Raw genomic sequence first — 24,209 nt, 5'->3', positions numbered from 1 at the left:
GTCCTCTCCTTTTGAAAGTTCAATGTGTTATCATGATTGTTGTAGCTTTCTTTCTTTTTTATTTATTTGTTTATTTTGTTTTTAGCTCTCACTTATGAGTGAAGATGTGGTCTTTCTGTCCCTGGCTTATTTCACTTAACGTAATTTTCTCTAAGTTTATCCATGCTGCTGCAAATGGCAAAATTTCATTCTGTTTTACAGCTGAGTTGTATTCCATTGTGTATATATACCACATTTTTCTTACCCAATTGTCTGTCGATGGACATTTAGATTGGTTCCAACTCTTGGCTATAATAGTAAATAGAGCTTCAGTGAACATGGGAGTAGAGTATGCTTTTCAAAATTGAAAATACAGCTTCAGAAATGACCATTTTTCAAGAAATGACTTTGCAGCAAAACCATAAACCATAACTCAGTATCCATCAAGATTTCTTGAACTTGAACTAAAAACGAATGTGAATTTTTAAGTTCCTTTTTTGCCACAGTTTGACAGAAGGAATTTTGCCTAGCATTGAAACAAAAGGGGTTGAATTCTAACAATTAACTACGTTAGGTAGCTTTGGGGAGGGTGCAGGGTCGTGGATTGAAAGGCTGTTTGGGAAGAATGATTAGAGAAAATCAGTGTTCCAGAGTATTTCTCACTTCTTTGCCTTCAGACCAAAAGAGCTTTCTTGTTCTCTTAACACCCTTCCTAGTCCGTGCACATATTTCTAGCATCTTTAATGTGAAATTCAGCTACTAACCCAGAAATAAGTAAAGCTGGCTTCCTGAGCACTGGCTAGTTAAGAAAGCAACAGGAGCCTTGGTTCTTCTGGATTTCCTTGGAGTCCTTGAGTTAGCTCTGACTTGTGCAGACAGCAGGTTAAAAGTGGAACGAAGGTAATATTGGGCGTTTGTTTTTAAAATAGTTGCGTTCATCCTTTTCAACAGTTTCTTTGAGAAGTCATACAGAATGAATCACCCTTTTTGTAAAGATGAGCAGTGTGGATGCCTGTTACCACAGCAGATAGCCACCATAAAATTCAGCAGCATTATAGGAGGGTCACTGAATTGTGGGAAGATTTGATCGACAGTAGTCAAACAGATCGAGAGATTTAAACTTCAGTAACCTAGGAAGCCCACTCACCTAAAATACCTTGTTTCGTGACAGTTCAAAGAGCTTGACATAGAAATTTTAACTGTATTCTAGAGGCACATATTTAAAGTTTCTACGTGTTTATTTTCCCATCGTTAGATGCAAAGCTGACCCCGTTCCTCCCTCTGGGTCTGCCTGCTGGGGCAGCACGGTCTCTCATCCCTGCTGTCCTCCGAGTGGTGACAGTCTGCCTTCTCCTGCTGGCCTCTTGATCTGCATGACTTCAGACAGAACACTTTTTAACTTTTTTTTTTTTTTGAACTGCTAAGAAAGACTTTATTAATAAGGTCAGGGAAGGGAGAAGGCAAGGAGCCTGGAGATGGACACACTGGTACCAGAGATTACAAGCAGTAAGAAACATGTCATTATAACTTTACAACATATAAATAGCTTGGGTCAATCTGTGCTTTCTGGCAGCTGGGCACTAAGTCTCCTCTCCTGCAGGCTTCTGCCTTCCTTCACATTGCACTGTTCATTGTGTGGCTCTGGCCCTGGGACCTGGTGGTGGAGATTGGAGAAAAAGGGCTGGGCAGAGCAGTCCCACTCTCCATCTCTTCATGCAGTGGCCTGTGCCTCTCATCTGCTCAGGTTGCGGCTGCTATGGAAGGACCACTCCTCAGGGGTCAGGCCAGCAAAGGAGGGGTGAAGCAGGTCCTCTGCCAGTGTGATGTGCTGGGCAGGGTCAAATTCTCACCTCCTCATCAGATCAGATAGCTGCACATGGTCCAGGGAGTCTTGGAGCATCTAACTCTTCAGAGGTTTGCAGTTCTCCTTTGTATACCGCCTGTCAGAACTGTTCTCATCCCAAACGAGGCCCCCTTTGTAGAAGTATTTCTGCTTCCTGGTATGGTGGATCATGTGTGATGGGGTGGGCCCTAGGATCTTCTCCATCATCACCAAGTGCTCTTGGTTTTCACGGGTCTGAAAGATCATTGGATCATTTGACTGACTCAGTCATTGTGTTATTCAGAGTTTCAAGAACATCTAATAGAGTGTAACCAGACTTTGAATATTTCACCCTGAGTCACATGTCTATCTCTGGTCCAGATACCTGTGGCTTGCGGGTGGGAAAGCAGTGCTGGAGGGAGAGCAGATTCTCTTGAGAGAAGGTGTAAGCAGGTGTCAGTGACAGGGACCCCTAGGAAGGTGGCAGTGCAGCATATGGCTACAAAGAGAGCTGCAGAGTCCCACCTGCTGGGTTTCATCCCTGTTTCCACACACTAATTGGGATAGTGGCAAACTGTTCTATAACTCAGTTTCCTCATCTATACTATGAGGTTAATGGTAATCCCGATCTTATAGGGATATTGTGAAGATTCGTGAAAGAATGAATAAAAAAGGTCTCAGATCAGTGTCTGGCATATGGTAAGTGCTCAACAAACGTTTACCATTTTTATTAGTAGCACTTGTAGATTAGTGACCGTGTAGCAAAACTTTGGAAAGGGTATCTCCTGATGTTTGCAGTGGCACATATAGAGTGACTGGTCCTAGCAGCTTAGGGAAAGGGAACAGGTAGTACCCTCTGGCATTCAGAGTGATTCGTTTGCCAAAGATTGCTAAAGACCTCATGGGAATGGGCGCCAAGCTCGTTGACCGTGAAAGCAGGTTGCTGACTGGGCACGTACTCTGGTTACCAGGGTGCTGAGAGCTTTGCTTTCTTCATTTCAAGTTTTTCTTCTTCCTCTCTTCCCCAACTCTAAAAACAAAAGGTGGACACTTTTTTTTTTTTTATTGCTCTGCATATATTTGAGACAAGTATGTATGCCTTACTCCTGCAGTATTTTTGTTAAGTGGATTCCCATGTTTTAAAGCACCAGTTGCTTTTACAAACCTCCCAGAATTTTATATCAGCTGTCTATTTATTGGACGTCCTTAGGAAAAATGCTTGCCTGTGTCTGGATTCTGTGTCAGAAATTTTGAAATAATACTTTTTTTTTTTTTTGTCTTTTTTGTGACCTGCCGCACCACGCTCAGCCAGTGAGCGCACCGGCCATCCCTATAGTATCCGAACCCACGGCAGGAGCGCTGCTGTGCTCCCAGTGCCGCACTCTCCCGAGTGCGCCATGGGATCGGCAAAATAATACATTTTTAATCTAACTTCTTTTGTCAGTACTGATTTGGTATAAAAAGGGAGAAAATATAAAAGCTGGTGCTGTAATGGTTGTAACTTTGTAGTGATCTCAGTTGTTTCTTTAATTTTTACTTATGTCTATATTTGCATTCACCTATCTGGAGAAAACTTTGGAGGAAGAAATTATTCAAAAAATTTGATTTGGAGAAAAGATAAGTTTTGGACCAAATATGAGGGTACTTCAAAAAGTTTGTAGAAAAATCAAATTACAAGAAAATACAAATCTTTCCATGAACTTTTTGAAGACCACTTAATGTAAGTGAAATGTGCATGAAAAACTATTCTTGTTTTCCAGAAAAATAAAGATTTTAGGTTTGAATGCAAATGCTGTTGTTTTTGCTTTTTGCTAATCAAGGCTGAACTGTTATTACCATTCCTGACTGTCTTTTATTCTGTATTATACTTTTGATGTATTTATTGAGAAATTAATCTCTCAAAACTAAGTAAAAAGAGTGAAAAAAGTCAATAATTTTGTGTTGTTATGTCCATATCTTATTTTTTCCCGTTTACTAAATTATTTAACCTACAGCATAATGTGAAATTTTGTCTTGGAACTTTAAAGTTGTAGAACATATTTGATGTTGGGTTTAGAGATTGCAAAAATCAAAAGATTCAGTTTGGAATTAAAAAAAAAAAAAACCAGTGGGGTAAAGATCTCTGTTCTATATGGTTTAATTACTTTTTTCCCTGTCTGTACAAAAACAAAGTGCAGATGTCCTACCATGAATCTAGCAACCGAAGTGAGGGAGGAAAAAATGGTTATAATTCGGATGAGCTAATTTGTTGAGGATTTGTTGGAATACCTGCCCTACTGGCTTGCCACAGATAGTTTCCCCTGTAAGATTTATTGTCAGGGCCTGTGATACTGATACAGAGGATTAAGTTTGACATTTCAGCCTTTACTTAGGGGAGGAGGGGAAAGACGCATTTCTATGTAACTAAATGCTACGTCAAACTTGAACTAAAGCAAAAATCCAGGATCAACTTTTGACTGTATTTAGCAGATTTTGAAAGATTTCTGTGGGTAGGTGAAGTCTGTTCTAGGGTGTTGTCATATCATCAGGGCTAGGGATTTATCAGACCTAAAATTCTACATTGTCAAGTTGATGATCTGGATTGAAGAAGTTTTAGAAGGAGATAATTACAAGCTGCTGAGGAAGGAATTTAGCTTTTTGACAAGAATTCATAGGGGCCCTTCAAGGAGTAAGGTGCCTAGCAACTGTTATACTTAATGGTGGGGTGGGGGTGGGGTGGGGCTGAGGAAGATCCACAGCTGTCATCGGGCTTATTAAAATCATTCAGACTTTTCTGTGGTAGTGCACATTGTTAATCCCTTCCAGCCCTCCCTTGGCTAATCAGATCTAAACTAATATGTGCATATTTTTCTTCCTTAAGAAAGAGGCCACTGTCTTAGCAAGTAATAAAATAATTGATTATTGAAAAAAGATACACATCTATTTCTGGTATCACTAGAATCATTTGTGATCTCATAGGGATATTGTTTAGAGCCTTTAATATTCCAAGGCCAAGGACATGGATGTGAGTTTTGCATGGGCCTCTTCCCAAAGTCTGGATCATTGTCCTTTACTAAATGTATGTAGTTTCATATTAAACACAAATCTTTGGTCACAGTGGCCATGGCAGGTAGAGGGTATGATGGTGCAGATCCATGGTCTACTTACTCCCGGAAAAACAGTCTGTGCCCTCCAGATCAATAGAATTCCCTTCAAAATCCCTGCATATTATCTCTGCCTGTGTATGTGTGGTGAAAGGATAAATGTGAGTGGTCTTTTTTCCAGCAGTGAAAGTGCTTTGTAAAAGTGAGAGTAAGGTTTTTACAACCATTTCACATAAGGAGCCTATCTTTTTAAAAAATTTTAAAGGAAAAGTTATAAAACTTAAAAAATACATAAATCTCAAATTATATCACTAACATTAGACACAAATATCATTTTTTGTCATTTCCTTGTTTCCATACTACTTTCATATAGCATTGTGTCTCCACAAAAACGTGTTTTACAAAAGCACAAGATTATCTTTTTTCTGTACTATAAACACTGTATGAGATACCTGCTAGGACTCAGTAAATGTTTGCTTGATAATGACCCATCAAATTGACCCAGTATATTTTTGTTCCTTTTCTCCCATTTCATTATATTTCTGCAAAATCAGTTTTGTGGATGGCTTTTGCAATCCGTATTTTACCAGGCTGCGCGTAGTTGGGATTGTTTGCAGAGGACATTGAGTAACCTGTTGTTCTGAGAAGTTTCTGACGTGTGCTTTTCTGTTACTTAAAAGCAAATGAATGCTTGATAAATGACATCTTTGTCTTATTTCCCCAGAACAACATGGAAAAACTGAATAAAATATAGTAAAGTACATTCCTTCTTTAATAGGAAAGATATAGTAGAAATCAGATCTTATCTGATTAAAGCTATACATTTCTATAAGCAGTTCTGTTTCCTATGTCATCTGGAGTGAATTAGTTCAATTTTATATTGGAAGAGATGACTGTCACTAATTTATTCATTTGGGTAACTTAGTAACGTTTTCAAAGAAAATTTGGTTGTTGGTTGGCTTGCTTATTCTCTTTCATTTTTATGCTCCTTTTTCTTTAGAAATTTCATAAACAGTATTGTGACCATAACACCAGAAAAAAGGTTTAAAAAAAAAAATAAAAGCTTTCCAACAATCTTATTCCCCCCAAAATCTCTTCATTTTCCTTGCTTCTTTCCAGATCCTTTCTCTTTAAATATGGAATAGTTGTAGAATTTGTCTTTTACTCATAAAAGTCAAGGTTATCAAGCATCCCATCATGAGAGTGTTTGATTTCGTTAAATGGCAAACAGGTATGCCTCATTTTCTTTCAGTTGTATTCCTAAACACAGCTGAACACGTGTTCAGTTGTGTACCACACGTCCCATTTTCACATGATCTCAAGTCATTAGTGAAACGCATTTGGCATTCGTCCCTGATTCTTGATCTTTGTACATCTCTGTTTGCATAAAAGTGCTTAAATGTTACGGAAGCTTGGAATTTAGTAATACCCTCCCCCACCTCTCCCTCTCCCCTTCAGTTAGCCTTCATATAACTTCTACTTTTCACTCTCGTTCTTTTTAAGCAGGACACTTCCCTAACTTATCGTCTAGATATGTTATATGAGAAATAACTATTTAAGGGTTAGCCGTGGTAGAAATTAACACACATTTGATTTATAAAATTATTGATAGGTTTTGACTTTGGAAGCCTGAGTTTTGGCAAAATTGGAGATGTCATCTGTATTTGCACAGTTTTCAACAAGCATTTGTAAAGTGCCATGCTTTGGCATTGTTTCAGGTGATGCAGAAGATATTGAAGATGTGTTAAACTTTATTTTTACCGTCAAGGACTTTTCCACCCATTATTATTTTTCTTTAGGATTCTTCTTATATTCTTTGAGTTAGCTGCTTTCAATATTGAGAACTCACATTATATTGATGTGTGCATAATGTTCAGCGAGTTAGTTTTATTTACTGGGTTCAATGGAAATTTGATTATTCACATTCCAGAAAGGTTTGTTTCTCTTATGAGCAACAACTCTTTTAGATTTCTTATAGAAATTAGTTCTTATTTTATTTATTATTTTTAAGTAATATAATATTTAATAATAGTTTTAGATTAGGGTTGAAACGTGTTCAAAGTTTATTTTATAGAATAGAAAGTTCATCCGAGAAGATGCCAGGCTGTGATGTCATGAGTTTAGGTTATTGATGATGAAATGTAATGAAGTTCAAGGGAATAGCATTCAGTGTTTGCAGGTCATTGTGCAGAAGAAGTGTGATACATGGAGTAAAAGCAAACATGACTTTTAATTTCTAAAAGTTAAATACATTTAATTTTATTGATTGGTAAGCAGCAATAGGAGTACTATTATATTCCTCACTTATTTCCTCATCTGCTGAGTTAATGTCTCTGTAGACAAGGCCATGTAGAGCTTTCTAATTTTTATATGTCTTTTGCACATATGTTGTACATGTTCATTGGAGATAAATTATAAGTAGATATTAGCAATATATAAAGCATATTATATGAAATACATAGAGGTAAAAATTAACCCACCCCCAAATATAATTGCTGTAAATATTTTGGTATATTTTGTTTTAGACATTTTTACTGTAATATGTGTTTATATATTTTTTCTTACCAAAATCCATATTTTATTTTGTAATATGATTTCTTTTCAGTGTTAGATTGTTTGGGCCTACAGCGGGGTGGGAATGAGACTTTTTGTCTATTTTATTCATTTTATTTAAAAAAGAACATATATAACACTTGCCATGGACCTTGAGTTTATGTAGAAATCTCAAATATAATAAGCATGTTTATTTTAACAAAAATTTATACTTAAGGCATAATTGAATGGCAGTTTTTGTTAGAATAATCTAAGCATGTTTTTAAATTCCAAAAAGTTCACATCTGCACCACATTAATTGTTTAAAATGAAAACAGAGAAGCTCACACATATTTGATAAAGCTGTAGAATACATAATGATCTTGTTTTTACCTGCTTTTGGACAATTGCTAGACTGTAAGTCCCATAAACCTAGAGACCACATCTGTGTAATATACCATTCTACACAAATACCTAGCACAATCCCTGGCATTTAGTAAGGCCTAAAAAATCTGAGTTGAAAGAATGATTGAAGAAAAGCAGAAGAGAGTGAGTCTAAAAGATGAGGCAGTCCATTCCTTTCTTTGTAGTGAGGGATTACATGAGCCATCTCTTGGAATATATTTTTATCAACATATCATTAAAAGTTATAATAGGTGAACAAAAATGCCAAATCTTTTTAATCACCAGGGCTGCTATTTCTTTGCTTCCTGAAGAAGCCATTTGTTGCAGTCCCTTTTAAAGGGGCATAGCGAGTAAACTATAGGAGATAGGAAGCTTTGGCTTGTTAAACCCTCCTGACTGCTCTGGGTCATACCTCTATTAACAAGTAAAAAAGAAATACAACTCCTGTAATTGGAAGCTGGGTTTTTAAATGGAGGAATGGCGATTCCAGATCAGCTTCTAACCTTCTCCCTTCTGCTCAGGTTGCCCTCTTCAGAATGATTCCCTGCAGAGCTGTGCTGACTTTTGCCCGATGTCTGATCCGAAGAAAAATCGTCACTCTGGACGCTCTAGAAGATACCAAATTATGCCGCTGCTTATCCACCATGGACCTCATTGCCCTGGGGGTTGGAAGCACTCTTGGAGCTGGGGTGTATGTGCTTGCGGGTGAAGTTGCCAAAGCAGACTCTGGCCCCAGCATTGTGCTGTCCTTCCTCATTGCTGCCCTGGCCTCCATGATGGCTGGCCTTTGCTATGCTGAATTTGGGGCCCGAGTTCCCAAGACTGGGTCTGCATATTTGTACACTTATGTTACTGTTGGAGAGCTGTGGGCCTTCATCACTGGATGGAATCTTATTCTATCTTATGTGATAGGTATGTTTCAGAAATAAATCTAAATTGTGTAGAATGGTAGAAATAACACTCCTGAGTCAGAGGCCTTAGTGCTCACTGGTAGGTCTGCATTAGTTAGTTACTGGATGATCGTGGGTAGATCACTTGATTCCTGTATGTCACATTTTTCTCATCTCTGAATGTCTCCTGATTGCAAAATTCTGATTCTGCTTCATCTCTGAATATGCCTCTTAGTGGGTTTGAAAACTTTTGTTTTTTAATTATAGTTCTTTATTGCAAATAAAGTTACCTGATTCCACAGTTACAGACTTGAGCATTTGATTACTATTGTATAATTATAAATTATCAAGATAATTTTATATCTGTTTAAAGTTTTCAGTCTGTGTGAACTAACCCATATTTATCCTAGGATATAGTAGCAAATGATGTTATGTTGATTTTCTGCCAGTGACCTTGTATTCTCTAAATCTTCTGTCTTGGGAAGGCACCTCAAGTGTCGCAAGAGCATGGAGTGGCACCTTTGATGAACTTCTTAGCAAACAGATTGGTCAGTTTTTCAGGACATACTTCAAAATGAATTACACCGGCCTTGCAGAGTATCCAGACTTTTTTGCTGTGTGCCTTATATTAATTCTAGCAGGTAAGAACACCAATAACATTTCTCCTCAGGATGAGCCAAACTAATTGTTCCAGGAACATAGGTTACTACTGAATTTGGGGCCTGAGTTCTCAACACTAGGTCAGCATATTTATGCATGTAGGTTACTGCTGGGCATCTGTGGGCTTCATCACCAGCTGGAATCACAATTTATCTTATGTGATAGGTGTGTTTCAAAAATGAGTCTAAGTTGTGTGGAATGTAGAAATAGCACTTCCAGGTAAATGGCACTTGACATGCTCTAAATAATGTAATGAGAACATCAGTTTTGTAATATTAATTGGAAGCTTGCAGGAATGGCAGTGAAGTTTCAATAAGGAAGAATGTGTAATTTCTTGGCATCGTTTCATCTTGTTCGATACAACTAAGGATATTTGCAAGCATACTATTTCTAGAAGAAATTCTGTTTTTCTATCATGCCTTCATCTGTATAATGTAGGCAGCTGGTTGAAAAGGAAGCATATTCAAATCACCTGTTGTTTTTTAACGTACACATTATGTAGACAAACATACTGGGTACTGGAATTTTTCAGTTTTCATCAGTATTGTAGCATAGTGGTTTAGAAAGGCACAGGGATTTGAGTCAGAGCAATCAGATTTTCATTCCTTCTGTGCTACTTTACTACCTTTGGAACTTGAGAGTTACTTAACCTTTCCATCACTTAATTTGCTCGTGCATAAAATGAAGATATCAGTGTCTATCTCATACTGGCTTTTTGCTTGGTACATAATCTCTCAGGTAAAAGCCAATTTTATTTTCTAGGCATAGCTAATCCCCGCCGTCTTTTCTATTTGTTTTAATTATTTGAACATTTTTTATTCTGATTGTCATTTCTACCTGCAATGCTGCTTAAACCCATCAACAGTTACACTAAGAATAAAATCCATGTTTGTTCCAACTTCCTATTTGATTTACCCTGGGAAATCTGCACCTTGCTTTCCTGCCCAGCCTTATCTCTAATTTTCTCCCTTGGTTAGAAGAGTGTGACAGAAATATCCTTCTATTGTGAAACGTTTATTTGTTAAATTATTTAATTTAAAAAACAGCCTTATCCTTTAAAAAGTTAATCATTAATTGTTTTATATAAGGATAGGAGCATGACAAAATTTATAGTCAGAAATATTTTGCATTTTGTTTGTAATGTCAAGAATGTTTTTCAACAAACAATAGGTTTTTGTTTGTTTTGGTTTCTAAACAGCCTCACTAACATTAAGTTAGTTACATCATATTTTATTTAGGGATGAACTTAAAATATTCACCTTTAATCTCTAAATGATGAGAAGCATGTGGCCATGACACAGTTAGAACCACTGAATTCCATGGCAAGACTAAGGCCTTGGCCTGTGTCCTTTGTCCTGTGTTCATTCACCATTGTATCTTTCCTTTAAACATAGGCTACGCTTACATTATAACTTTGACCGTAGAGTCTTTGAAGTTCAAAACCCTTTACTATAAATCTTTATTCATATTGCAATACCAAATGTCCTGTCAACTGACACTGTTGTTTTATTAAAGATACTAGGGAAGCGTGTGCAGTATTGAGGTGAGATATTCATTGGCCTCTAATCTGTTGGTGGGAGACAAGATCTTAGAGTGGAGGGTACATGTGGAGTGTGGGGAAACTTATGTAAGATGTGGTGGCTTTGTTATTGTCCCGGGTGGATAGCAATGGTTCCTAACCTAACAAACAGACAATTTGAGAGGCAATAGTCCTGCTGACCATGCAGCTTTCCTTTATATCATTCATACAGTTATATTGTATTATCATATGATTCTGTGAATTATACAGGCAGAAGAATGACATTCAACTTCTGTCATCTCTGCATGGAAAATTTTGGTAATTTGATGGTGGGTGGTTATAGATGAGGGAAGAAGCAGGTAAATCTGTTACATAATCTGTCACAGCAATTTTTTCCCCAGTGGTAAAAGGTAAACTTTCATAGAAAGTTCCATAATTCATATCTTATACTAGGTGGATTAAAGATGTAAGTATGATAAATGTAATCATAGAAATGCTAGAGGAAAACAAAGGTGAATGTTTTGGGTTAATGTTTGAGGGAAAGTCTTTTTAAAGGTAGAAACTAAAAAGGAAAAATTGATTTATTCTAATAACTTTCCTACAAGATTAAAAACACTAAGGTTAAAAGGAAATGATAAACTGTGAAAAATAAATGCTGTACATGACAGGCAGAGAGCTTATAGCATTAATATGTAAATAAATCTTATAAGTCAATATGAACAGAATATCCAGGTAGAAAAAAATAGGCAATTTAAATTGGGCCATACTTTCTGGAGAATATTTTGACAATATGAACCAAAAGCCTTGTATAAAAGTACATACCCTTTGGTACAGTATTACTTTATATAGAAAGATATTTATAAAAGGATGATTGTCAGTGCTGTTTATAATTGTAAAAAACTGAGTGATCTAATTGCCTATAAATAAGGGCTTAAAGAAAGCTACCTCAATACAGTAGAAGATTATGCAGCTGTTAAAATGAGGTTATATATTTGATAACATGGAAGTGTGTGTGTGTGTGTGTGTGTGTGTGTGTGTGTGTGAGAGAGAGAGAGAGAGAGACAGAGACAGAGACAGAGACAGAGAGAGAGAGTGTGTAAAATTCTGGAGAGGAGACCACAATTGATATCTATTTTCTTCATACTTTTTCTGTATCTTCAAATTACTTGAACAGGAAATTGATTACTTTATACAATCAGAATGTAAAATAAAGCTATTAAAATGAGGATAGATTTAACAAAGTACTTTTACCATGACAATTGAATTATTTTCTGTTTTTGTGTTCAATAAATATATGGCAGACATATGATTGAGCTCTGTATTTTTTTTGTGGCTGGCCATTACGGGCATCTGAACCCTTGTCCTTGGTGTTATAACACTGCATTCTAACCAACTGAGCTAACGGGCCAGCATAGCTTCTACTTTTAAAAAGTTCATAACCATTAACTTTGACATGGCTTTTTAGAACAGCATTTCATTAAAATTAGGTGTTACTTTACACCTACCTATCATTGGTAATAATAGCCAAAGTTACTAGGTTTATATATATATATAAGAGAAAGTGTGCTATCTCCTGAGTGTAAGCACAGTTTGCCTTCTGAAATCGAATTGGTTGTGTTTAGAAAATATTGTTTCATAATTAGATGACTGATGAGTAAGAACTAGCAGTAGAATGAATAAATAGAAGGTAAATATATGAATGCTGGTGAAATAACATCCTAAAGCCTGCAACTGCCTCAAAATGCCACTGTCTTTCCTGAAGCTTAGGTGAGAATTAAAATGCCCTTTCTTTTTCTGTAGGTCTTTTATCTTTTGGAGTAAAAGAGTCTGCTTGGGTGAATAAAGTCTTCACAGCCGTTAATATCCTGGTCCTTCTCTTTGTTATGGTTGCTGGCTTTGTGAAAGGAAATGTGGCTAACTGGAAGATTAGTGAAGAGTTTCTCAAAAATATATCAGCAAGTGCCAGGTAAAACACTGGGTTTTTTTTTTTTCCTCTCTCTCTCTTTTTTTTTTTTTTTTTTGTCGTTTTTTTCATGACCGGCACCCAGCCAGTGAGTGCACCGGTCAGTCCTATATAGGATCTGAACCCGCGGCGGGAGCGTCGCCGCGCTGCCAGCGCAGCACTCTACCAAGTGCGCCACGGGCTCGGCCCCCTCTCTCTTTTTTTAATGTTACATTTTAAGATGGCAGATGTGATAGTTTTCCTCTAGAACAATGGTTCTCAAACGTTCTTGCCTCTGAGACCTTTCTGAGGGGCTGTTCTAGCCCAGCTCTTCTTTCTAGGCTCCCCTCCAGACAGAAAGGTATAGGTTGTGCTTACCATTGAGCAACTCTGTGAAGCCATGTAGGTGCTGGGTCCCAACCTCAAGCTCTGCTTTAGTTTAGGGGAAGAGCAAAGGAAGGTCCAAACCACTGGAAGAACTTGATCTTTTTCCCCAACAGTTTGCTACCTCTAAATAACAATGAGTATTTTTAAGTTGTGTGTGTTAGTTTTTCCTTTGAGACCACCATTGTTTCATTGTATTCTTTCAGCCTTTTGGTAATTTTCAAGCCTTGTTTTTTGGAGAATGTTAGTAGATGCATAAGCAAAATAAGATCACAAAATTATCTATTATGTGGAGTGAGGTACATCTATATGTTTTTCCTTACATACGAGGGGTCTTTGCAAAGTTCGTGGAAAGATTACTATTATCTTTTAATTCAATTTTCCACAACCTTTTGAAGTACCCTCATATGTTGTTTATAGTTATTGTGATGATGGAGAAAATTAGTACCCTCTGATTTTATACAGTTTTTAACATATAATAAAATATTCAACTGCAATACTAGTATTACTGATCAATACTAGGGAATTTTGTTTCACTCTTTTCAAATGTCTTCTTAGTATATTTTAAAGGTATGCAGTCTGCCTTACTTTCTACTTCATCAGTTGAAGAATGGATTCTTGTAGGAAAAAGTGTCCACAGGAAGAGAAAGAGAAAGTTTCTTGTCTTCATGACCCACATGTGGAGTCTCGGCTCTCATGATCCTGCCTGGCTGTGGGCTGCCCCCAGAGTGGGTCTGGGCCTTCTGCATGTGCTGTCGGTCAGCCTCTAATTGGGTGCTGGTGACACAAGAAAGTCATCATTTGGGGCACCACCACATTCTCTAGGAACAGGATGAGAGATTAAGGTTTTAGTTTTATGTTCATCAGCTTCAAAGAACTGATGAGCACAGCAGACTTCCATGGATGTAGTTTGAGACAAATCACTAGAGGAGCATTTTTCTATGAAAATGACTTTCCCATGTGGTTGTTCTCTTCCTCAGAGAGCTGCCTTCTGAAAATGGAACAAGTGTCTATGGGGCCGGCGGCTTTATGCCTTATGGCTTTGCAGGAACTCTGGCTGGTGCTGCAACTTGCTTTTATGCCTTTGTGGGATTTGACTGCATTGCAACAACTGGTAAGAGCAGTGTCCTGGCTCTTTGCAGAAGGAAAAGGTGTTGCTTGTACCACATTAGTATCCATGAGTGGAAGCAGAGGGTCAAGGAAAGAGTGGGACTTGGAGTAAGAAGGATGCTTGTTCCACCCCCAGCTATGACATCTATGACATTTGATAAAAAAAGAGCTTAGTGAAACTTTCTGATGCTTGGTTTTCATGTTGGCAAAATTGAGAGAGCAGTACCCACCCCTCAAATGTTATGAAGATACCTATGAAAATACATATGAGGGTACTTTAAAAAGTTCATGGAAACATTTGCTATTATCTTTTAATTATGTTTTTCCACAAACTTTTTGAAGTACTCTTGTATGAAAACTACTTTGCAAGCTGTTGAATACTTTATAAATGTTAGTTATAATTACCGTCCTTAACCTATCTGTACGTAATGTCACTTGGACAGAATATATTCTGTCAGTTCTTTCCTCTTTATCCTACACAGCAAAGTAATCATGCCAGAATCACTAAGTGCTTCCTCTGGGTTCATGTCATTGCATGACATAATTGACCATGTTTGGGGAACTTCACATGTCAGATCTTATTAGAAGGACACAAAGTGTACTGTTTTTATTTTGTCAAAACAAGTTTCATATAAATAAGTGAGATTCTCAGCTTGGTATTTAAGGGCCTACAGTGCCACGATTGTCATTTAATCTCTGTAGATGAGGCGTTTTCCACTTAAGACTGCTATTCTATCCCTAAACACTGAATAGTGCTGTTATGGCATGTTTTCTTCCTCGTTCTCGAAATGGGAAACTGCCTTGCATGGCTTCTCCTCCTCTTCTCCCTCTGGGAATTGGATTTTTATGTAATAGCAAAGTGCCTGAAGAGAGGAAATTGCATGTAGAATAGATGGATCAAGCTAAGAAGACAGAAGGAACAAAAGCAGAGTAGAGTTTCCAAAGTGGAGAGGAAGAATTTGATACAAATTAAGTTTTTGACCCATTAATGTTTTATTAAACATGCAAATCTTTTGTTTACATTTCCTTAGGTGAAGAAGTCCGGAATCCCCAGAAAGCTATTCCCATTGGAATTGTGACTTCTTTGCTTGTTTGCTTTATGGCATATTTTGGGGTCTCTGCAGCTTTAACACTTATGATGCCATACTACCTCCTCGATGAAAAAAGCCCCCTTCCTGTAGCATTTGAATATGTTGGATGGGGTCCTGCCAAATATGTTGTAGCAGCGGGCTCCCTCTGTGCTTTGTCAACAAGGTACATTGCGTTGCCTTTGGGGCAGGGGCTTTGGGTTCCTGCAAAGTATAGTCAGTGTCTAAATAATCGCTTTTGTGTGTTTTTAAAATATCCTAATATGAAGAACATATTATGCAACTATGTATTCACTGAACAGTTTACCCAGAATTGCCATATAAAAAATCTTAAGTGATAACTAAGGTGGGGAGGGAAAATTGTTGAGTCAGTTTTTCAAGATAATGATTGTCCAAGCCTCAGTGGAAATATATACATTGGTACACACACACACACACAAATATATATGCTAGATGTATTCGTACATTTATATATATGTATTGTAAAACTTTAGAATGCTTATACTATTGTGTTTCTCTGCTGGCTTTGGTGTTACTTGCAGTGCTACAGACAATTTGAGACTGTATGCAGAGTTGACATGTTCTGCCATCTTTTAAAGTAATACCGAGTCTGCGTGAATGGAAGCTTTTAGGCTGTCATTTTTTAAAATGTAATGTGCTTTCTGTTGTGAAACACTGAAACTTTTTCCTCTTAGCATCAATCAGAGCGCACTCAGTCTAGAAACAGAAATTACCATTCTCAAATTCATAGTGGAAATGTATATAATATCTTGTTAACAAGGTAGTTGAATTCCAAGTGTTCAGTTTCGGTAGCTGCTTGTCTTAATACTCATTTCTCAGGCTTCCTGAGAAACTCATATTTCATATTAACAAATGATCACAAGTAAGATGTTTCATTTTAGTTCTATACCATAATATATAGTAGAATATTCTTATAAAGAGAAAATTAATCTTTTTACCTGATCACTAATTTAAGTAAAAATTTTCTAAAAATCTGAAATTAGAAAAAGAAATCTTTTAATATAATTTATCAACTTAGCTTTATTTTTTTTCCCTCAGAATCTTTTATTTTCTAGTCAAGATAGTGCTAAGTGGCAGTTAGAAATTACCCCTTTTGGTTTCTCAGCCATCTGCTGGTGTTGAGGTTTAGCTTAAACAGCTTCAGATAGTTGCAGAAGTCTGAATTGTGACGATACTGTGCCCCTGTGGTCATGGAACGGGGGTGAACACGGATTCATCTGTGGCCAGCCTCAACCCAGCTTTCTTAAAATATAAAGAAAATGGATTTTTAAAGTAAAATATTTTACGTATTTTCTCACAACTCAGTCATGTGTGGAATGGAACATCCAGTAAACACAAGTAATTCAAAACATCTTAAGCAAAAATTGTCTTGTTAAACTTCACTGTTACTAACTTTTAATCGTGGCTACTTTTCTGCACTAAATTTACAAGAAGTTTATTTTTTTTAATCTTTGATTACCTTATGATGCTGGGGATAATTGACTAATCTGATCAAAGATCAGGTGATATGAGAAAAAATAATGGTAAAATAAATACAAAAAATATATAATGACTGAATAAATGAAGTAACTCTTACCATGAAATAAAATTACTTAATCAGTTCTTCAATTTAGGAATTTTATTTTTTGAGTTATTGCTACTAAAAATGTCTTAGTGATTGATATTGGTCTGTTTTTTTTTTTTTAAAGTCTTAATTACTTAGTTTTAATTCAGTGCTAATTGTGGGCACACACAAATTACCTGCAATGTTGTTTTTAGTCCAATAATTTTGCCAGGCAAATATCTGCAACAGAAAAATGAGTAGAACAATGGTCAATATTGGAAACTATTTTTAAATGCCCAATCACAGTACATTTAAAAAAAACAATTAGTCCTCATAATCATGACTGTTATGCTGAGTTTTAAACAATTGCTTTAGTTCAGTTCTGGGAATCTTGCATGAATATGTTTGCCATACTGCATGTGTTTGCTTTTTATTCAGTCTTCTTGGATCCATTTTCCCAATGCCTCGTGTAATCTATGCTATGGCGGAGGATGGGTTGCTTTTCAAATGTCTAGCTCAGATCAATTCCAAAACGAAGACACCAATAATTGCTACTTTATCATCGGGTGCGGTAGCAGGTGAGAGAGAATTGGCTTTTATTAAGAAAAGAGAGATCTTTTTCATCAAGGACTTTGAAAAAATTAGAAAGTTAGGTGGTTTTCAATTTAGATTTACATGAAGTTTAATAACTTTTTTGTGAATGCTTTTGCATTTGAATTTTTTGGTTCTGCGCTTTAGTGTGTCCAGTCTTTACCTGTATATATCTTTCTAGGATAATATTTAAAATGACTCACAGTGGCTTATGAATTTTTCTGTTCTAGTCTTCTGGGCTCTATGTTTCCTTTACCCCGTATTCTGTTTGCGATGGCCCGGGATGGTTTACTGTTTAGATTTCTTGCCAGAGTGAGTAAGAGGCAGTCACCAGTTGCTGCCACAATGACAGCCGGGGTCATTTCTGGTAAGCTTTACAAACATAGGCTTCTTCAGCACTGGACTGGAACACTGTGTGTGCATGCATGGACTTATAAAGAGGGTCTGCATGCTGTGCATGTAAGTTAAGAACAAAATCACAGATAAATTACTTTATGAACGTTGGGATTAATATCTGAAAATTATGGTGGCAGTGGTATACGGAAATTCATTCTTAACTGGCCCTTTGGGGGTTTGTTTGTTTGTTTGTTTGTTTACTATTTTGTAATTTTAACCTTTTGGGCTTCTAACAAATGTGCAAAGGGTCGTAATGGTTCTTTACTAAATATCGTGTATTGCTTTTCTGACGGATAAATTAGCAAATAAAATTCTATTATTGATGCACAAAATTTTAATTGAAGAATAATTACTTAATTTTTGAATTATTAACTTAAAAATAATGATTCAATATTTTCTTTTTTGTCCAGGATATGTTGCATATTGCTAAAGGACCCATAGGATTTTTAGAAAGCTAAACCTTATCCATTCTTAATTAAGTATAAGAAATGTCAAAGATAATCTATACTTGGCCCTTGTGATCACTGTCCTCAGTATGGTGGGCATCCATGCTTCCTGGACCATGTGGTCCTCTAAGAGTTACTAACACATATATCCTCTGAAACCCTATTAGGAATCTATTTTTCCTTTCAACAGTTTTGGTACTTAAGTTATGTTCAGAAAATCCAGATTTCCTACCTTTGGGCATGTCTTAATCTCCATGTAAAGCCTTTGGCCAGACTCTAATTCCATGCAGAAATTTTCAAAGAGATTCTATAGATTGAGAGAATGACCTTAAAGGTACTATTATAGGAAGCAAGAGAAAGAATTTAGCAAGCTTTATAGATAAAATGATAAATGATCTTGTCTGTAGAAATTCAAACCAAATGATACATTAATTTTGTTGAGGTTTTGAAACATTGGGAAATTAAGTTAGAGACTGCTAATGCTTTATTATGTATGAAATGGAATTTTTCAGGGTCAGAAAGTGTTTACCTAAACAGTTTCACTTTGTAAACATTTTCAAATAAATCTGGTACTTTATGAAAAGTGTTGGAAAATTAAGTCACTTTTTTCTCAGGATTAGATTTCTGCCCCCATAAAATGAAGGTTGCATTAGATATCTAAAGCCCATTTTATTATTAAATAGTACATTATGATGTTAAAGAAAGTTCATAAATATTTCTTGACAAAGGATCACACATTTTATTTAATCCATAAAACTTTTTTCTGGTAAAAAAAAAAAAACAAAAAAGCTTGTCCAGTAATACCCTACTTTGTACTCAGAATTTTAAAAACTTTATCCTTCTTCATTCAGGAAGAATTTCACTTGGCAGCATAAAACATTGAAATTAATAATTAAAAGAAGATAATTATAATAGAATGCTTTTTTAAAAAATGCTCAAATATATAATATTTTCATTATTTTGTACTTCCGTACCTTGCTTTGCTTGTTTTTAGCTTAGATCAGAGAGCTTGTGTGGATAATTAATCATTTTCTTCTCTCTTGGCTACCTTATTTGGCTCTCTGTGATTCTTACAAAACATACTGAAATTTTTGATATACTGTATTAGTAATTTTAATATAATGTATAATTAAACTAGCAATGAAGAGTTTTCAAAGTAAGGCATGCAGCATATTTAAGAAACAATGTGATATTGTGGGAGGAGCGTGGGGATGCTGGTTTAGGTGGAACTCTGCCTCTAGCTAGTAGTTGTAGCCTTGTTAAGGTAGCCTGTCTGTAAAATGGTGATAATCCTTTCAAGCCAAACCATGTGAAATTGCTAGTTTTCTGGTCAAAAATAGTCAAATACCAGCCATTTTATATGGCTAAACCGAAATAATTTCCCCTGTCTCATAGGATCATTGACTTGAAGATAAAATGAGGTCACAGAGATCTCAAGCTTGTGGAGAGGTCTCGAACACCAGATAAATGGAATGTGTTGTTATCTACTTACTATGATAGGGACAACCATGTGGTAAATTCAAGTAAATATTATTACAATTTTGATGTTTCAATGGAGAAATCAGTTGCTAAATACAAGTTAACTATTCAACTATAAGGTATATTCTTCTTTTTAACATTATTGGGATTTTGTGTGTAGGACCATAAATCGATCTCTCAAATCTAGACATTTTACCTGGAAGTCTGTGGCTTTAATAAGAGTAGAAGTTAGCCTATATCAGAAACATAATCTAATTGAAAATTTATTTTATTATTTAATTATGTCAAAAGTATTAAAATAATTTTGAGTTGTACGTAACTCATACTGCAGATGGAAATGAAAATGATTGTAAAATAATATAATTATAATAAATAGTAATAAAATTATTCTAATAATGAAGGGTCTTTCTGTTTGAATCTTTTTAAAAAGGAGCTAGTCGGTATTTCCTAGCAATGTTTTTCTTCTGAAACATCAAAGGACGTATTCTGTCATACAATATTTTCATTCTTTGTCAGGCCAAATATTTTTTAAGTAATCAAAGTAGATGTGTTTTATACTCTCTGGACAGCTGAGGGGTTTTTTATTTATATATATATATGACTAAAGAACAACAACTTATTGACTGTGAGAAATATATTTTCTGCACTTTGATTTATCATTTGTATGAAGACAAAAAAGTGTCAGTCAGTTGTCACTGATTTGAAAGTTATTAACTGTATGGAATATCATCATAGGCTGTTTGTTTTACCATTTCTATCTTTTCCCAATAGCTGTGATGGCATTTCTTTTTGATCTGAAGGCGCTTGTGGACATGATGTCCATTGGCACTTTGATGGCCTACTCTCTGGTCGCAGCCTGTGTTCTCATTCTCAGGTGAGTTGCCAGGTGTTTCTGAAGATGTGTGCATGTGGGCGCAAGCAGTAAAGAAAAGGAGGACCCACCGTCCTTGCTTTCAGGGAGCTAACAGTCTCACCGAGTTGAGAGGCCAGGTCCATAGAAAACATTGCTAGTATAAGAAGCATACTTGATCCTTAGCAAAGAATCATAAACAGTTGGATCATTAGTGATCACTTGGCCCAGTCTATTTGAGAGGCAATTTCTCATAATGTATGAGGACACTTAAAAATATTATACTCTTGTGCCAATAATTCAACTGCTAAGATTTTATATTAAAGATTTAATCAGAGGCACACATAGATGTGTACGTAAAATAAACTCATGGAAAAAGTAATTAACAAGAGTGAAAAAAATGGAACTAACCTGAATATCAGTAGGAGAATGGTTAAATAAATGAGGATAAATCCAGTGGACTCTTCTACAGCAAATAAAATGATATTTCATTATATGAAGAGATTGATCAGTTTCAGGATACAAAGCTCTATATAGCATCTGAACTTGTTTAAATAATAACTTACAAATTTACATGAAGAAATAATATATGCATACACACACACACGTACGTGCCTGAATGAAGTTGTACCAAAATGCTAATTAACACTGGGTAGTGGTATTATGGGCAGTTTTAATTTTCTTCTGTGTATGTTTGTGTACTTTTCCTCAGTGAGGATATTTCTTTATATGGAGGAAAAATGTTATTTTGAAAAATAAGTAAAGGCTGTGCAGAGGAGAAGAGGCCACACGAGGGAAACAGGGCAAATACCAGGAGCGGGGGAGCAGGCTGGTGCCTTGACACAGGCTGCAGAGGAAGAGGACGGAGTCATCAAGGAAAATGGCATGCATGGATGGGAGGTGGTAGAGCAGCTGCGTGGCCTTCTCTGGGTTAAACTAGAAGAGTTGGGTGGGAAAGTTGAGGCAGATAAGGCCAGAGACACAGATTGTGGTGAGGTCATTGAATGCCAAACCGAAGAGACTACATTGAGCTGTAGCAGATATTTAACTGGAGTTTCTGTGCTGTTTTCATGAATTGCATTTCCTCTGGACATAAATAATTTCAGAATAATCATCCTATTGTCACAGTTGCCTCACTTTAAAACTTAACTTTCTTCTGCATCTGATGTATAACTTCCCAATTAAATGGCTACCAGAGGAAATCCACAGCTGCTGCAGATCTTCTAGGAGAAGGTTGTGGCCGAGCTCAGCACACGCTGGGGCTGGAGTGAGGAGAAGGGTCGATTTATTGCACACGCTGTGACTCTGGAAGATGTCTCGGAGTTTTAGGTGCTGGTTACATCCAGGCCAAGTGTCTGTTTGAGAATAAACACACAAATATTTATTTGCGGATAGGTACCAGCCCAGCTTATCTTATGAGCAGCCCAGATATTCTCCTGAGAAAGAAGCTCTGGGATCTTGTGCCAGCACAGCTTCAAAAAGCGAGTCCCAGGTCACCATGCTGCAAGGACAGGGCTTTAGCCTGCGAACCCTCTTCAGCCCCTCTGTTTTGCCTACGCCACAGTCAGCTTCTCTCGTGAGCTTTCTGGTGGGATTCCTGGGTAAGTGTTCTTCATCACATATGTTGCAAAGGCCCAGAAGACGTGTGTATGTTGGTGAAGCCAGTATGGTGGTAAAGAGGACAAAAGGCTACATATTGCCCTAGGATGTGTTAGCAACCAACCTGAGCCCTGAAATTTCCACCTAAAGACTCGCTAGTAGTTGAGGCCATCTTTATATTAACAGGGTAAATTGATGATATCTTGATAATTGAAGTGGAGTGGTGGAATCAGCTGTTGGTATGCTGTGTGAAAGCATCAGGCCAAGCGCACCTGCCGATGACAGAACTGGAACCCAATGGCACTGGGAGGCAGTCTAGAAAGTCCTTGTTTGCTCACCCATAGTTATGTAATCTTTATGTTTTCAGCCACATTTATCGAGCATCATCAGTGTACCAGGAACTTGGGATAGCAGAAGAGATGGCCCTTGCTCTCTCTGTGCTCCACAGTACAGGATTATTGGTGGCAAGCTAGGGAAGTACACGCTTCTCTGAGAGCAGAAAGGAAGGGCCCTTAATGCAGACTTGATGGGCAGAGATAGCATGGGTGGGTGCTGATGTCATTCTCTGAAACAAGGAGAAAAGATGCAGATCATATAATATTATTTGTTTACATTAACAATCCGTGTTTACAATGGCTTAAAATAGACTTGCCGTTTCTCATTCAAATAAAGGAGAATATCCCCCACCAACAACATCCCATCAATCATGTGATATAGTCTGAGAGTAGCAAATGAAGACCTAGATGGCACATGGGCAGATACAGTGAGATGGCAGTGCCAGGAGGGGAGGTGATGTCTAAGGAGGAGACAGTAATGGGTAAATGAGCAATGTGTCTTAAATCTGTGAGATTGGCCCTCTCTCTCCACAATGAAAAAGAAAAAGGGAAAGAACTTGACGTATTTTCAGAATAGCCTGTTTAAAGGAGGAATCTGAGTGGAGTGTGCGTGCTGACTTTGTTTTGTATGCATATCGCATCCGCAGCGTTTCTCATCCTGGGCCTGAGTGTCCTGACCACTCATGGGGTGCATGCCATCGCGGGCCTGGAAGCCTGGAGCCTGGCTCTTCTCACCCTCTTCCTCGTGCTCTGCGCTGCTGTCGTCCTCACTATCTGGAGGCAGCCCCAAAATCAGCGAAAAGTAGCCTTTATGGTATGTGCAGTGAGGATTAGAGATCCTTAATAAAATGTACCCTTTCTCTGTATGTTAATTTTATGAGTTGTTTCTTTAAAAAGTCTTCTAAAGAAGTTAACCAGGGAACAAGAGTGGGATTCTGTTCCTTTTTGTCTGTCTTCTTCGTACACTGGCTGCCTTACTGCCTTTTTCAAAAACTTAATATGTTCCTATCACAATATTATGTATAATAGTAAAAAATTTCCTTGTTAAATAATCTATGATATCAGAAACATAATTAGAATATTTAATTTTTAGAAATTCAGTGCCCTTTCCCGAGGATTTATTCCCACCAAAAGCCCTTCCTCTCCAACTGAAATTATCTTACCCCATTTGAACTAAGAGCAGGCAGGCTGTGGCTTAAAGAGGGCTTCCTGGAAGTATCCCCTGGGATGCCAAGTGGGACCAGAGTTCCAGAGGCATGCCCTGTTGATGTCTGAACCAGTAATCCCTAAACTAAACTCAGCCCGAAAACTAAGTGTGTCTTGGTGATGATGCAGGTGTTAGCAGGTTAGAGAAATCCCTGGTTGCTTTGCACTTCAGCAAATGAGCTAAACTGATTCTCCCTTTAGTAGTTCCTACAAGAATCATTTTTATTCAGGTTCTTTTTATGGGGATATAACCTTACTGATACAATGTGAAAGTCTGTATGTCAAAGAAATTGCCATCATGTTGAAATAATTTGGGGAATATGCTTTCA

At 37.0% G+C, this 24,209-nt stretch overlaps 1 protein-coding gene across 1 annotated transcript in view; it reads left to right on the top strand.

The window, feature by feature from the left end:
- The window catches only part of SLC7A2 (solute carrier family 7 member 2), a 65,965-nt gene that overhangs the window by 35,903 nt on the left and 5,853 nt on the right, over positions 1-24,209 (top strand). The window contains exons 2-10 of the mRNA XM_063076836.1: positions 8,343-8,733; positions 9,197-9,352; positions 12,691-12,856; positions 14,197-14,330; positions 15,358-15,580; positions 17,800-17,936; positions 20,662-20,764; positions 22,136-22,341; positions 23,322-23,488. Of these exons, the coding sequence (XP_062932906.1) occupies positions 8,358-8,733; positions 9,197-9,352; positions 12,691-12,856; positions 14,197-14,330; positions 15,358-15,580; positions 17,800-17,936; positions 20,662-20,764; positions 22,136-22,341; positions 23,322-23,488 (1,668 nt within the window). The 5' untranslated portion in view covers positions 8,343-8,357. The remainder of the gene's footprint in view (positions 1-8,342; positions 8,734-9,196; positions 9,353-12,690; positions 12,857-14,196; positions 14,331-15,357; positions 15,581-17,799; positions 17,937-20,661; positions 20,765-22,135; positions 22,342-23,321; positions 23,489-24,209) is intronic.

The sequence above is a fragment of the Cynocephalus volans genome, chromosome 13 (assembly GCF_027409185.1).
Source record: "Cynocephalus volans isolate mCynVol1 chromosome 13, mCynVol1.pri, whole genome shotgun sequence".
Classification (NCBI taxonomy): Eukaryota; Metazoa; Chordata; class Mammalia; order Dermoptera; family Cynocephalidae; genus Cynocephalus; species Cynocephalus volans.
This window is presented reverse-complemented; position numbering and strand designations above follow the sequence as displayed.